General features: G+C 37.7%; 1 protein-coding gene across 4 annotated transcripts in view; it reads right to left on the bottom strand.

Annotated features, from left to right (window-relative positions):
• Window positions 1-14,221, bottom strand: part of HNRNPD (heterogeneous nuclear ribonucleoprotein D) — an 18,058-nt gene extending 3,837 nt beyond the window's left edge. The window contains exons 1-4 of one of the 4 annotated variants that reach the window (XM_049885881.1): window positions 13,708-14,221; window positions 11,804-11,860; window positions 2,174-2,342; window positions 791-952 (exon numbers count right to left, since the gene is read on the bottom strand). In XM_049885881.1, the coding sequence (XP_049741838.1) occupies window positions 791-952; window positions 2,174-2,342; window positions 11,804-11,860; window positions 13,708-13,937 (618 nt within the window). In that variant the 5' untranslated portion in view covers window positions 13,938-14,221. The remainder of the gene's footprint in view (window positions 1-790; window positions 953-2,173; window positions 2,343-11,803; window positions 11,861-13,707) is intronic. The other 3 variants (XM_049885884.1, XM_049885882.1, XM_049885885.1) reach the window with 3 other exon arrangements.
• Window positions 14,222-14,259: the final 38 nt, after the last annotated feature.

Genomic DNA, 14,259 nt, shown 5'->3' with positions numbered 1-14,259 from the left:
CAAATGCCCACAAAGAACAAGCGGGAGAAAACAGCCAATTTTAAGAAAAACAGAATAAACAAGTCTGCATTTGGTAGAAAATGGTGAGTAGTAAGAACCACTGCAAACTGGAGACCATATACCCAACCAAGGCAGTTCCAATATTGCTTGCTCTTGCAAATGTTTAAGAAAAGCTAGCTATCCAGAAGTTTTGTGGGAAATATCTCAATTCCTAAACACTAGCAACAAAGCATAAATTGTTTTAATCAAGTAAAAAATGTGTGTAGGCTGCATACAGGGGGTCCAAAGTCACTGGTTTTCTCAGCTTTAAATGATTCATTCCTAAAACAAACCTCTATGTCACTATTTCACTGAGCCTGTAATTAAAGAAATCTGCACATATACATAAGTTGAAATTAAGAGGGCATTACACCCTATTCTTCATTTCTTTCCTATTCTTAATAAGACAGTTCCCTTCTTCATCTTCGGTAACCCAATCTGAATTTGTTCTATGACACTTCCTCATGTTACTTTTATTTCTTCTACTAACCTATCAAGTTTCTTGAAAAAAGAACGCGTATACGTGCCTGTGCCCCAACAATGCTTTGCACAAGTAGGTGCTCCGTAAATGAAAAGTGCAATCATCTAACCTTCAAATATCTAATATTTACAATTTCTTATTAAAAACAAATCACACAGACTGCTGTAACTTTCAATAGTTTTGAAAAGCCCAGTGAATTTTGGCCCACTTATTGCGACAATTACATTCATATTAGTTTTGGTATAAATTGGGTCAAGTATTATCACATACCTCACCAAAACCACCAAAGTACTCCCTTATTTTCTCCTCAGGTGTATCTGGAGAAAGGCCACCAACGAAAATTTTTTTAACAGGTTCTTTTGTTTTCATGGCTTTGGCCCTTTTAGGATCAATCACTTTCCCATTCAATTTATGTTCTTTCTGATCCATGACCTAAAGAAATTGAAGTTTCCATTTTAAATGTTTATCTTAACTAAAGTTCACAGAAAATTAATTTAAAAATAATTACAGTTTAGTATAGCTAATGCCAGGCATATATGTTGACTGGCTGAAGATTAAACTGCCACGTCATGTGGAGATGTGACATCAGCTAATACATGACTTTGTTAAACCAAACCCATGTGTTTCAGAGTAGAACTGGACTCCACAGGGTTTTCAATGGCTGTGATCTTTCTGAAGTAGATCACCAAGTCTTTTTTCCAAGGCACCACTGGGGGAATTGGAACTGCCAACCTTTTGACTAGTAGCGCTTAACTGTCTGCACCACCCAGGGTCTAGCTAATATGTACTAGTGTCTAAATCTAAGGTCAAGAAGAATGCAGGGGGAAAAGGAGGCACAAATTTAACTAATTATTAGGTAACACTAGATAACCAAAACCTGTTACCTTATAGTTGATTATGACTCATAGTGACCCTACAGGACAGAGTAGAACCGCCCCATAGGGTTTCTAAGGCTATAAATCCTTATGGAAGCAGGTTGCTATATCTTTTTCCCAGTGGAGTGGCTGAGGGGTTCAAACCGCCAACCTCCCAGTTAGCAGCGGAGTATTTAATCACTGTGTCACCAGGGCTCCTTACTAGATAACCATCAGCTACATGAACAGTTGCTACTTCCCTTTGGCAAGGACCAAAATGATGATTAGGTCAAAGTTTCTTGCCTAACAAATTTCAAAATCTGTTTTTCCGTGAATCTGTCACAGCATATGCTTTTAAATTAAGTCTTTTTAAGTCTCGATGGTTTTTTAATTTTAATTTAGTAGAGCATGGCACACAGAATGTATTCAGGAAACAATTTTTTAATCCGACTCTTAAAAACATATTGGGCCAAGAACTGTGTCGTTTCCTTCCTAGACGTGCAAAAGGGGAACCATAAATAATGAGCAAATCCATTATTAAGCTATTCACATTTTAGTATTTTATACAGTGAAACCTGTGAGAGCTGGAACTCAATGGGACTGCCTTGTTTTTCCAGGTCTCGCAAGTTTTCTGCCTTTGATAGGGTATAGTCTTAACACCTGTTTATCACTCATTTTAGCAGAAAGTATTTTGAGTTTTCCTTCTGACAGGTTTCCGCCTTATACAGGTTCCGGCTTTCAAAGGTTTTACTGTATTACTTATTCAAATACCACAAACTGATCAGAACACAAACACTACCTTATCTACACTCTCCGACTCTTTAAATAGCACAAAGCCAAAACCCCTTGATCGCCCTGTGATAGGATCTAACTTCAGAGTGCAGTCTACAACTTCACCAAATTTAGAGAAGTAGTCCTTCAGATCTTTCTTTGTAGTGTCCCAGCTAAGGCCTCCTATAAACATTTTCCTGTAAAGACAAAAAGCAATTATTAACATGCTAAAAAATAAATTAAACTTTGCCTTAAATATTATCCACATCAATAACACACCTTTTCCAAACTGCACCAATTTACTGGGCAGTATATTAAAATGTCACTATTCCTATATAACCCCACATCAAGGTCATCCTATTCCAAAAAGTTGTACTTATTGCTGCTGCTTCTGCATAATTACAAAATAATCAGCATGCAGCATACTGTCTTTCAACATGCTAAAAAGATAAACATGTTCCCCAAGTAAAAATATAGGACATTAAGCTTTCCTTAAATTACAATACTGACAGCAGCAAAACACAGAATCTTAGCTTTGGATTTCTCAATAATCATTAGACATGTCAAAAGGCTATGTGGTATGCATTGATCACAGCAACCAGCATTGTGTCTATGCTGAAGCTCCGGTTCTAATTTAAAAATTCTCTCATGAACAAAACTCTTAGCACACAAAACGGGAAATTCTAAGTCTCACAATTAACTTGTGAACTTTTTAGATGTGCTAAGAGCCCTTAATAAAGACAAAAATAAGTAAACAGTTTAGTAAAAAGGTTAATTAGTAGATAATCAGTAGACAATTCACTGAAGCATAATCCACTACTTAACCTAGAAGATTTCTCTACAGTAGAACCTCAGTTAACCAGCAGTAAAATATTTAAACCTTTAAATGCTGGAGGTGACAGGTGGGTGAGTGGGATACTACCAAGACCCAAGCTGTATACTCAAAAAAAAAAAAATTAAAGTGAAATCTTAAATTACTGTGTAACATTACTATTACAGCAAAAGACCATAAAACTCTGATCCGGCAGCTCTCTGATCCTTTTTACAGTGTCCCCTGCCAAAAAAAAAAAAAAAAAAAAAAGGGCTAATGTATACCTCCTACCCTTTAAAGAGACAGGACTGGAGATTTTCTAAAGGTAAACTGTCAGAATTTGTTATGTGAGAGCTAAAAAAAAATTCACCATGAGGATAAAATTCCTGCCTGCTCCATGTTTTCTCATTTTTATAACTGAGAAGTGGGTCATAACTGGGATGGGGGTTTGATACTTCCAGCTTCTGAAAGAACTAAAGGAGGCCTTTCAATAGAAAACAACTCCATCTTGTGGGCTTTTAGAGTATTGCCGCTAAGGCCCATTCTTGCAACAAGAGGCCAACTGTCCTTGAATTAAGGTCTTCACCCCAAAGATGCCAGATTAACTGAGGTGTTACTGATGTTACTATTTCATGACGTTTGTTTTTACTTCTAATGACAGAGTTATTTTTCAGTGCAAAAGAAGCTTTACTTTAGGCATATTCTGTGCTTCCCATTTCAGCTTAGGTTTTCAACTTGCGCATGTATTCTAAAGCTGGGCGATTTACATGCTTAATTTTCAGGAGTTCCCCAAATAAAACTGCCATGCTCCAAGTAACATTTATTAACCCTTCTTGCATTTTAAAAATCAAATAACATAACAAAGACACCCATAATGCTGCAAAGGTTATTTTTAATATCTGTTGCCAATTCCATGGGAAATATTTGAGCTATTTCCGCAATAACATACATTTCTTTCATTCAAATAATGCACCTCCTAACATCCAATCCCTACTGACATAAGTTTCTTTAAACACCTTATTTTTATCCTAAAGATACAGAGCACTTCTTTCAGAGATGAAAGTTCATTACCAACATTTACCCTTTAAAGGTGACGAGCCCACTGCTATCTTTTTTAAAGATGAGAAAGAAAATTGACTATAAAGCAATGGCTTCTTGCTCAGATATCCATGGCAAGTTCTAGAACAGAAACAACTTCAATTAAGTTGAGATTTAACTATTAAATTACCACTTCTGTGATTATTACAGAAATTTTCCATCAGTAATTGAGCAGATAGTTTGAAATTATTTCAGCCCGAACAGAATATAATTGTAACAAAAGCCTTATTTTAAAAAGCAAAAGTTGAGAAGAAAATTGTGCGTCTGATCTATTCCTCAGATAGACAGAACTAGTTCTGATTTTATTTAACCAAGGCTATGTTTATATTGCAAAAGTATCCTTAATTTAAAATTAAGAAACAGAAAGCAATTACAAAAAAAAATTAACACCAAGAATGAGGCATGTTCGAACCATTATTACTCACAGGCCCCAAATGTTTTTCACATTTCTTGAATATTAGATAGGCATTATTAATTCATCAACTGGCCCAGTAAAGTGCTCTAAAAAAACTCTCCACCTATATAATATAGTCTCCTATGCCATTTTAAGCCTAAATTAAAATATTACATATGCCTACCTTAGAGCCAAAAAGGTTCACTGAAGATACTATCCTTCCTAAACTAATCCCATTTATCCAGATTATTAAATATTTGGTCAACCACAACTATATATGTGTACGTGTATACGCATATCCCAAAGAATGACTACTACTTCTCAAAAAATTAGAGCAAAATGTATAGTAAAACATCAGCAGTCCAGCACCTTTAGAGAATGAGGAGCCAAGTATTTCAGAGCTGGAAGTTCCACCTTCCTTAAGGTATTGCCTGCCTTCCACAGCCCTTTAATTTTTAGCCATCAACCATTTGCAATAAAACTTTTGTCTTCTCAATCAAACCCAGCAATCATGATTTAACACTTTATGGGTCAGTCATCACTAATAATTATGCTAATGTAGCATTCCTTAGGGTCTTCTGAAATTAGAACTATCTACTAATGCACTAGAGCACATCTCATTTAACAAGTTCTATTTATCATCTTTGCCAGGTTAGTCACCATGTGTTTTTCTAAAATGCCTCCCCACTTTCATTTTGTAGGGTAGTAGAGTAAGGAGCCAGTTCTCAGGCTTTTTCGAATTTTGTGTAAAGTAAAAGCAAAGTCTCTGGGCAACAACCTAGGGCACCTTTTGTTTTAGAATAAATTAACATCTATTCTGACAGCCCCAAAGCCCTTTGACTTTCTTTTTCCTGATGTAATAAGGAAGATCTGCTCAACAAGTAGTATCTACAGGTGAACCATCAACCAAATCCATTCCATCTTTACTAAATGGAATGTATTAAATCCACTCCATTTATTTAACAGGAACATCAAGATATAACTATACAGTACAGTGTTGGGAAAGGCTGCTCATTTGGATTCTGGATAAACAGGAACCTACTTTAGCCTCTCTAGAACATCTGCATTCTGACATGCTCTCCTTCAAATCATGAGATGGCATAAAATGGTATCAATTTAAACTGTATTTTATGACTGCTTTTTTTTTTTTTAGGCACAATACCTATGATCCCATCCAAATTAATGCCCTTGGATACAAAGACTGACTTTCAAAGTTGCTGTCACTCCTGCAGAGGTGTAAATGCTTTCCAAGAGATAAAACTTCAGAAAAACCCTAAGCATCCAAGTTAAAACTATGTCACAAGACTTACTCAAGTCCAACAGAAATGGGCCCTTAACGCTGCATATCTGACCCTTAGCTGTAAATCAATCAATAATCCTACAATTAAAATGCAGGACTTCAACTTAAAACACCTATCTCAGCAATAGAAGACTCCCTGCTTTTAGCTTATATTGCCAAGCTACAAAGTTAAATAACAAGCATAAAGTTATGTAATTCAGCACAGATAGCCACCCAGATGCCATGCAGTGTTATTCAGGAATTTCAGCTGCTTTGTGGAACCATTATTTTATCACCTTTCAGAGAAAGAAGTTTAGCAGCAGTAAGTCAAACTGCCAGACTTGAATCCTAGCTCTGCCACTAACTGTGTGATCCTGAGAAATAAATAGAATTCCAAGACTGTTTACCTATCTGTAAAACAAAAAGCATGAGAGTCCACCCTCAGATATCTGCAGTGAGGACAAAATGGCAATAAAGGGCATGGAACAGAGCCTGGCACATCTTAAGTGCTCAATAAAAACATTATTTAGAAGCAGCAAAGCACAATTTAATCGTAACTATTTATGGACAATGATCAACAACAGTTTATTATCAAGCAACTCTTCCATTTACTCAACGGCTTAACTTTTTTAAAAATCAGCAGGCCATATGGATGAGCTATTATGAAGTTTCCAACATTTAGGGGAAGAGAAAAGGCCAGGATGAGATTAATATAAATGGATCCTACGATTATTTTTTTCAATGCAACAGACTTATAATAAACCAGAAATAATTTTAAAATACCCCATGTAAAAAATACATAGGCTGTAGATTAGGCTGCCTAAGACTCTCAAATATAGCATCCAAAATTATTTTGAAGACTCATTTGTGCTGTACATAAATGCAAGTAATTATAGTAAACAGTAATTTAAAAAACAAAAGATAATACATATGGAGCAGTACTGGTTAGTGGAAAATCTGATTTAATAGTCCTGTTTTTTCCTAGGCAAGAAACGTATTCTATGGACTATTGAGGTCATTAGGTTTAACACTCCAAAATCAACAAAGTTTAAAGATGTTTTCTCCCTAACAAGGCTTTACTGTGAAACCAGACAGCTTTAAACACCTTATTCAAGGTAAAATGATAAACCATTATACTTCCTCACAATTTTGGAAAAAGTACCAAAAAAGAGTGTTCTATAACTTTACAACACTTCCTACAACTCATGCTCTTATGGCTTCATAACAAGTTCTGACAGTTTAAGAACTACAACAAAACGTTAACCTGATATACATACTTCAGGTTTATGTAACATGACTGACCAATCACTGTCACCTTTTATAAGAATGTTACACAAGCACACAAAATCCTTATTTAAATAATGTTTCTGATATTTTATTGCTATAATTATTCCTTTTAAAATCCTAAAATGATACAAACTATAATGAGGATCACCAACACATAAAAAATTCGGTATCTTTCCTTCAAAATTATAGGTTTCTTTTTAAGCTAAAACACTAGTTACCTATAATGGGGGTGGGGTGCTTCGCAAATAGATTACATGGTTGCTGCTGTTAGTTGCTACTGAGTGGATCCGACTCATGTGTGCAGAATAGAACTGCTCCATAGGGTTTTCAAGGCTATGACCTTTCAGAAGCAGATCACCAGGCCTGTATTCCGAGGAACCTCTGGGTAGGTTCAAACCACCAACCTTTTGGTTAGTAGTTGAGCACTTAACCATTTGCACCACCCAAGAATAATGATTTTAAAATCTGTATAAAAATTACCCTTGGAAGTAAAACACTGACAATCTTTTAACACATCAGTAACAGAACAGCCTTTTAAGATTTGATCTGGTATATAAAATGTAAGAATTCTTTTAACTATTTAAAACTATGAATTAGTTGGACAACAAATATATTTTCAAAAAAATGCTTTACCCAACAGACTCTCAATTCCAGTATTTCCCCATTATTAAAGATTAACCCCCCAATGCTTTCTACGTCAAGATTACACTTCCAAGGTAACTGTGAAGAGAAATTTTGTTTTTATTCAAGACTATCATGTACAATTGATAAAACATTTCCAAAGCAAGATTTATTTCTCTAGCCTAGTATACTAAATCTCATTACTTCACACTTTAGTTGAAAACATCTTAATATGTTAAGTACAAGTTTTTGAATAAACTTTAAATGCTTAACCCAGTACTTCCATTTTCTTCATTTCATTACAAGGACGCAATGACATTTTTCATTTTACTTTTTTAATAAACTATCGGCTTTACAAAGTAAACTCCATCTACCTAGGTGTTAACGAATGGAGTTTCTTTAGAGTTTAAGATTCTGGTTAATTGAGATTACCACATATCCCACAATTACATGAAGTTTTCTGTTAGAAATCAATGTGGAGATCAATCCTAAAATTAGAAAATGATTTTTACCCTTTGTGATGAAATTTTAGCTCTTGTAATGCTTTAAAATCACAACTACCTTTCAATAACTCTAAGAGAAAAATTATAGCAATTCATTCTATGATGATTATGTCAGTTGCTCTTTGAATGTATTTGCTGAGTTTCATCTTTTTCACAAGACTAAAAAGCTGGGTTGGGGAGGGGGGTCCCTTGGCTGTTTGGGCTTTGTGATGAAGTATAGATAAGCAGGATTTTATAGTACATAGCCCAATACTTAAAAGTATCACCTTGATTATTGGCCAAACACTACCGTAATACAAGCCCTCCTCTCCCCGCAAATATTCTTAAACGCCTAGCTCCAACATACAATATAATACTTCAGAGACTGAAACATGCTTACCTTTACTCCACAGGAGTAAATCATTGGCAGTATCAACTATTAGTGCACCGGATAAATACACACAAGCTATCAAAGCAGGCTATGCAGTCAATCTTCCCATGATGAGCATTGTTTCAACACACAGATCAGCAAACCAAGTTAACAAACATGTTATTTTACCTGAGACCACACTGCAGTTGAAAGTGAAGTAACAGAAACAGATCCCATGTTTCCAGCATCCAGTTCAGTGCCCTATCTACTAAAATGTTAAAGCAAAACTAAAGTCAAATCAAACTTAGGACTAACAAGTTATGTTTTACTCCATTTGTGAATCTGCGTAGTCTTGAAGTACAAAAGTTTTATGTGGAATGGAAAAAAAAAGTTATTCTATCCCTTTTTTAATGCTTTCAACAGTGGCATGTTCTCATCACTTGCAGGCTAAAAATAATCATCCTCCATATTGGCCATAAATCACACATCACAATAAAATCATAGCAACAACAGTAGACTCAATAATGTTCTTATACTAGTGTGACCTTACAGATGGCAGAATAACCACAAAGTATTTTCCTAAAAAATACATTAAAAACAAACATGCCGAAGGGGCCACATGGCTTGAGAAAAATACCCAGATTTAAGGCAATGTTTAAGGCACATGCACCTCAAAAAGCACTAAAAAACTTCAATAACAGTCTCCAATTCCAAACCTAAAAGGTCAGTTGATTTTTCTTTCAGGATAGGAATTTGAAATTAAAAGAATCTTATACTTCTCCCTTACACATTCAGCACCTTAAGATTTAGGGGCAGCAATTTCCTCAATTTTAATACTGGCAACTTGTCAAAAGCTCCAAAGAATATTAAAACTGAGACCCTTCTTCTCATGGCCTCAACTTTACTGTTCACAGTAAACCTAACTTTACCGAATCAAAAGGTCAATAAGTTTGGCATGAGATTGCCCGAAAGTAATTATATTTACAAAGCAATGTTCAGATTGCTCCATAAACACGAGTATAAATTATAATTTCAAATATTTAGAACAAAAGCACGTTTGGGTCCACTACATTTGAGCTTCTACACTGACGGATACAGGACTATATTGTCCTGTAAAATAAAGTACTCTTCTACTTTGGCTGATAGTTAAATGCGACTATTTTACCGTCTGCCCAACCCAATGTAAAACTGTTTCTAAAAGCTAACACGAAATTCTAGTTCTCCACTTATCTTAAAATTTTAAAATCTCTATCCACAAACCCCTCCTGTTAACTTGCTACATGGCACATATTTTGCCAGACACAAGTAATTTTAAAGTACCCTACCCCAAAAGACAACATTGTAAACAAAGTAACAAGTCCCCACATTAAGCAAAATGGGTAATTCCAGTGCAACTACTTTTAAGTAAAAACTACAGATAATGTTAAAATTGGAAAAATTTGAGAGAATTATTTTTTGTAGAACCATCCCTTAGAGGTTTAACAGGCTTGTTTTCCTAAAAACAGTTCTATTCATTCTTTCAAAAATAAATAAATAAACCAAAAGCATAAATACAACCAGCTGATTTTTTAAATAATTTTAGGATCATAATCACTTTATTCTCAAGTTAGCACTGTAAAAGAAAATTCAAAGTAATGTGCTTAACGAATTAGATTTAGATTTTATTTAATAACTGGGCTTATCCTCAGTATTCAGGCTACTATTATTAAACTGTGTTGCCCAACATCTTTCAAAATGGGAGACAGAAAAGAACAGATACGGTTGCAGGTGTGTGCGCACGTGTGCATGCATCCGCACGTGCACGCACACACACAGACATCACAAAAAGACTTAAAGGTCTTGGGGGGAATATCATATGGCTGGGTGATTGGGTGCTCATTAAGAAAACTCATAGTAGACCTTACAAACGAGAACTACATCATTTTTAAGTGTAAAACATCCTTATCTCCAAATGAACCTCAGTAAAAACCTATTTTCTGTGGATGACAATTGGTCATAATCCAACAAGTTCATTAACTCCATTTGATTGTTCATTTTTCTTAAAAGGTCTCCTCAAAAAGTTGTAAAATTACATAGCATCAAGTAGCAGGGCAACTACTCTAAGAGTCATGCAATGACCTTCAAACCTAAATTTATGGCCCTTTCAAATTAACAGAAAACAATTACGACTTCAATGTGAAATACAGAATGAATAAGGAAAGTCTTTCATATATAACTTAATCTCATTTATAGTTTGCCATTCTTGCACTAGCAGTGAAACTGAACTACCACAGTGCCCGCTAGTCATCAGATAGATTGAGCTCATCTAATCTTTTTACTGTTTTTGTTTTGTTTTGCTTTCCCCTTTGCCTGTTTCTGGTCTGCTTTATTTCCAACAAAAAAAAAAAAACTGAACACACTTCAGTACGTGAGAACATAGTAATAAGTAAGTTCTGTATGAAATGACAAATTTATTCTGACTAGGCTTTTAAAACAGAATGTAATTTATATAAGGATAAATAAGTCAACTATCTGCAAATTACTTATTCACCTGTGGCCCTCCAAACTCCAGTGCTGGTGGATACAAACCCCTGGAAAACTCAAATATGCTCCTAAAGGTGGAAAGATTGACATTTAGGGGAGGGGAAGAGAGGAATAAAAAGAACAATACTCAACCTTTCAGGCCTTCCAAAGAGGAGTCATGCAATTGTGAATACATGGCAACCAATTATAACCAACATTCCAGCCAAATCAAATTGAAAATAAAAAATCTGAAAGAACTGTAGTGGAAAGCCACACCAGATCTCCTCTAAATGGTTCATACCCAATTCTCATTAAAGTTTTATATCCAATTATCTTTGGTAATAAATTACAACACTTTTGCATGATACATATATACAGCACCATTTTAAAATTATTTTACTTCTAACAAAATATTTCAGCATAACATGCAAGACACTTTAAACAATTTTATATCAAAAAACCTTTAGCATTAAACTCAGAATTCCAATAAAGTTTCCATCTTAACAAAGTCAACATTGAAATTACAGTATTTCTTTCCCAGATAAGAAAATATCATTAATTATGCTTAGCTTAAATTGGCCCAACCGAAATTACATGCATTACACAGACCAAAACCATATAATGACATCAACTTTGCCCAAAGATTACACACTATGCCTAAAAAGATTGTATATTTTTATATCCCAGGTACAAAATATCCTACTGTACTAATGTCTAGAATTTCCTGGGGATCAATGGGCAACTAATACAAAGCCTCTGCATGTTACGGCTATGGAAACCTTTATAATACAGAAATAAAATTTAAAAGTTTTACCATTCTTCCCGCTGTGCCGTCGCTGCTTCAGTGTGTCGTGGGGAGGAGTTTGAATGGCTAGGGAATTAACAACCGGTACAGCAACCAATCAAAATTCTAGTTTTAGTTTTTGACACTGTTAGGGTTAAAAACTTTAATTCATTTACACTTCAGTTCAACAGTAGATAACTACAAAAGGAACTGCTTCTCAATCTAGTAACTCAGGGCTAATAGAAAGCCTGCCCCAACTATACACAATAAATCACTTTGGTGCCTATGACCAAAGAACAAAATTCAGAAAACACAAACCAAAATGTTAAAGGTTTATGTTCCCAGATATTTAAAATATTTCTTTCTTAACCTATACATAATTCAAGATTAGTTCTGTTTAATAAAAAAAAAAAAAAGTTTCCCCTCCCACCTCCATTCCCCGAAAAGCCAGCAGAGCAAAAAAGCCTGAAAAGAACCTGTCTGGGCCAGGGTTATTAAATCCTATTTCCAAAATGCTTCTCCCTCCCCCTCCAAAGCTTGTGCTCTCTTCCCCAAAGAACACCGTTGTTTTCTAATACTGGATCAAAACGACATTTTACTGCTTTTACCTTCTACACCTTTCTCGTGGGAGTGGGAGGGATTGGGAGGGAGGAGGAACACTCCCAGAAAATGAATGGAAGCATTAATCCAGGATCAGCAGTCAGTAAGGCGAACAGGAAGAAAACTCAACCAAGGACCTTGATTTAGTCCCTCCCTCCTAACTCCTGTATTATGCTCCCGTTTCCAAATGCTGCATTTTAATGTACTTGATGCAGCTTTAAGCGCTATATACAACTGTTACTCCAACTGGAAAAAGCAAGTTACTGAGTGTGTATATATATACACACACGTATTTTATATACATCCTTCAGCACAATACGGTCCTTTTCATTTATTTTGTGAAAAGAGGGCGGGCAGATCTCCTTTTTAACGGTGGGAGAAAGCGGGAAGAAGAAATCGAGAGACCAAAATGGATCCTGGTCACCGAGAAAAATAAAAAACCATGTTTCTTAAAAAAAGTTAGAAAAAGTAAAGTAACAGTACAATCTGTACGAGCAGTTCAAGTTAGGGAACCCAATAGCTGAGGGCGCGAAAAGGGTGCGCTAGAATAACTCAGCGGGGTGGGGGAAGGGCAGCCCGCAGACCGGAGGTAGGAACTGCTCCAGTCAAGTACAGGCCCCGCAGACCAGAAACTTAACTAAAGCCCGCGGAGCAAAGCCAACGTACCAACAGGTGACCCCAGGCATTTTACCAGGCCCAATCTGTTCCGTAGCTTGAAACACGGCCTATATACAAGCACGCCAGTGCATAGTGGAGAAAACTACTAGGTCAAGGCGACACTTCTTCAAAATGCAAAAAAAAAAACAAAAACGGCCTGAAACTGCGGCGGGAAAAGCAGGGGCGAGCAGCACTAACACGATCCCAAAAGCATTGCTTATGAAGAATCGCATCGCCTCGGAATGCAGTGAGGAACGCCAGTCCCTAGCAATACAGACAGAAAAGCTTCTCTGTCTGCTTTTTTACGGCCAGAACTTTAAAAAACAGGGCAGAAGAAAACGGGAAAATAAAAAAGGTATCCCTCGACAGGCGGGAAAAAATCCCGGCGGCTAAATCGGTGGGAGGAGACCCAAGACAAGAGAGGGAAGGAGGGCGGGCCGGGGAGCGGCATGGTGACGGCTAAAGGTGGAAACGTGTGTGATGGGGGAGGGGCGAAAAGTAGGCAGAGGGAAAAGGAAATGAAGGCCCCGGGGAGTCCGACATAGAGAAGGAGCGAATAGTGCAAGGAGGCTGCATCGGGGCCTGGAGAGCCGGCGGGGGAAAAGCGGCAACGAGGCCTAATGGCGGGGGAAGGGGAATTAGTTGGGCCTGACTCTCCCGGGCCGCCCCTTACTCACCCTTCATCCTCTTCATTCTTACTGGCGTCGATCTTCGCCCCCTCCGACTCCGCGCTGCCCGCTTCGGTGCCTCCCGCTGCGGTTCCGCCCCCGGTCCCGGTTCCGCTTCCCGCCGCCGCCGCTGTCCCTTGCGCCGCCACCATGGCTCCTTCCTGCTCGCCCGCCGAGCCGCCTACCGCCGCCGTTGCCGCCGCCGCCGCCCCGTCCCCGCCGAACTGCTCCTCCGACATAGTGCTACTGCCTCCGCCGCCGCCGAAACTACACCCGCCGCTGCCGCGAACCGAAACTAGCAGCAAAGTAATCCCCGCCGCTGTCGCGCGCTCGCTCTACCTCGCGAAGCACACAAGACAGAGAAGGCGCGCGCGTGGCTGCAAACGCTCCTGCGCCTCTCCCTGGCCTGCTTCCCTCGCCTCCCACTCTTGTGCGGCACACTCCCGCTCCCTCCGGCTGCACTAAAAAAGAATAAGAAGCAGCGGCGGCCGCTCTTGCCTCCTCCTCGCTTTAATGGCGCCGCCGCGGACCACCTAAAATGGCCGACGGAAGAACGGCGCG

The sequence above is a fragment of the Elephas maximus genome, chromosome 5 (genome assembly GCF_024166365.1).
Source record: "Elephas maximus indicus isolate mEleMax1 chromosome 5, mEleMax1 primary haplotype, whole genome shotgun sequence".
NCBI lineage: Eukaryota > Metazoa > Chordata > Mammalia > Proboscidea > Elephantidae > Elephas > Elephas maximus.
This window is presented reverse-complemented; position numbering and strand designations above follow the sequence as displayed.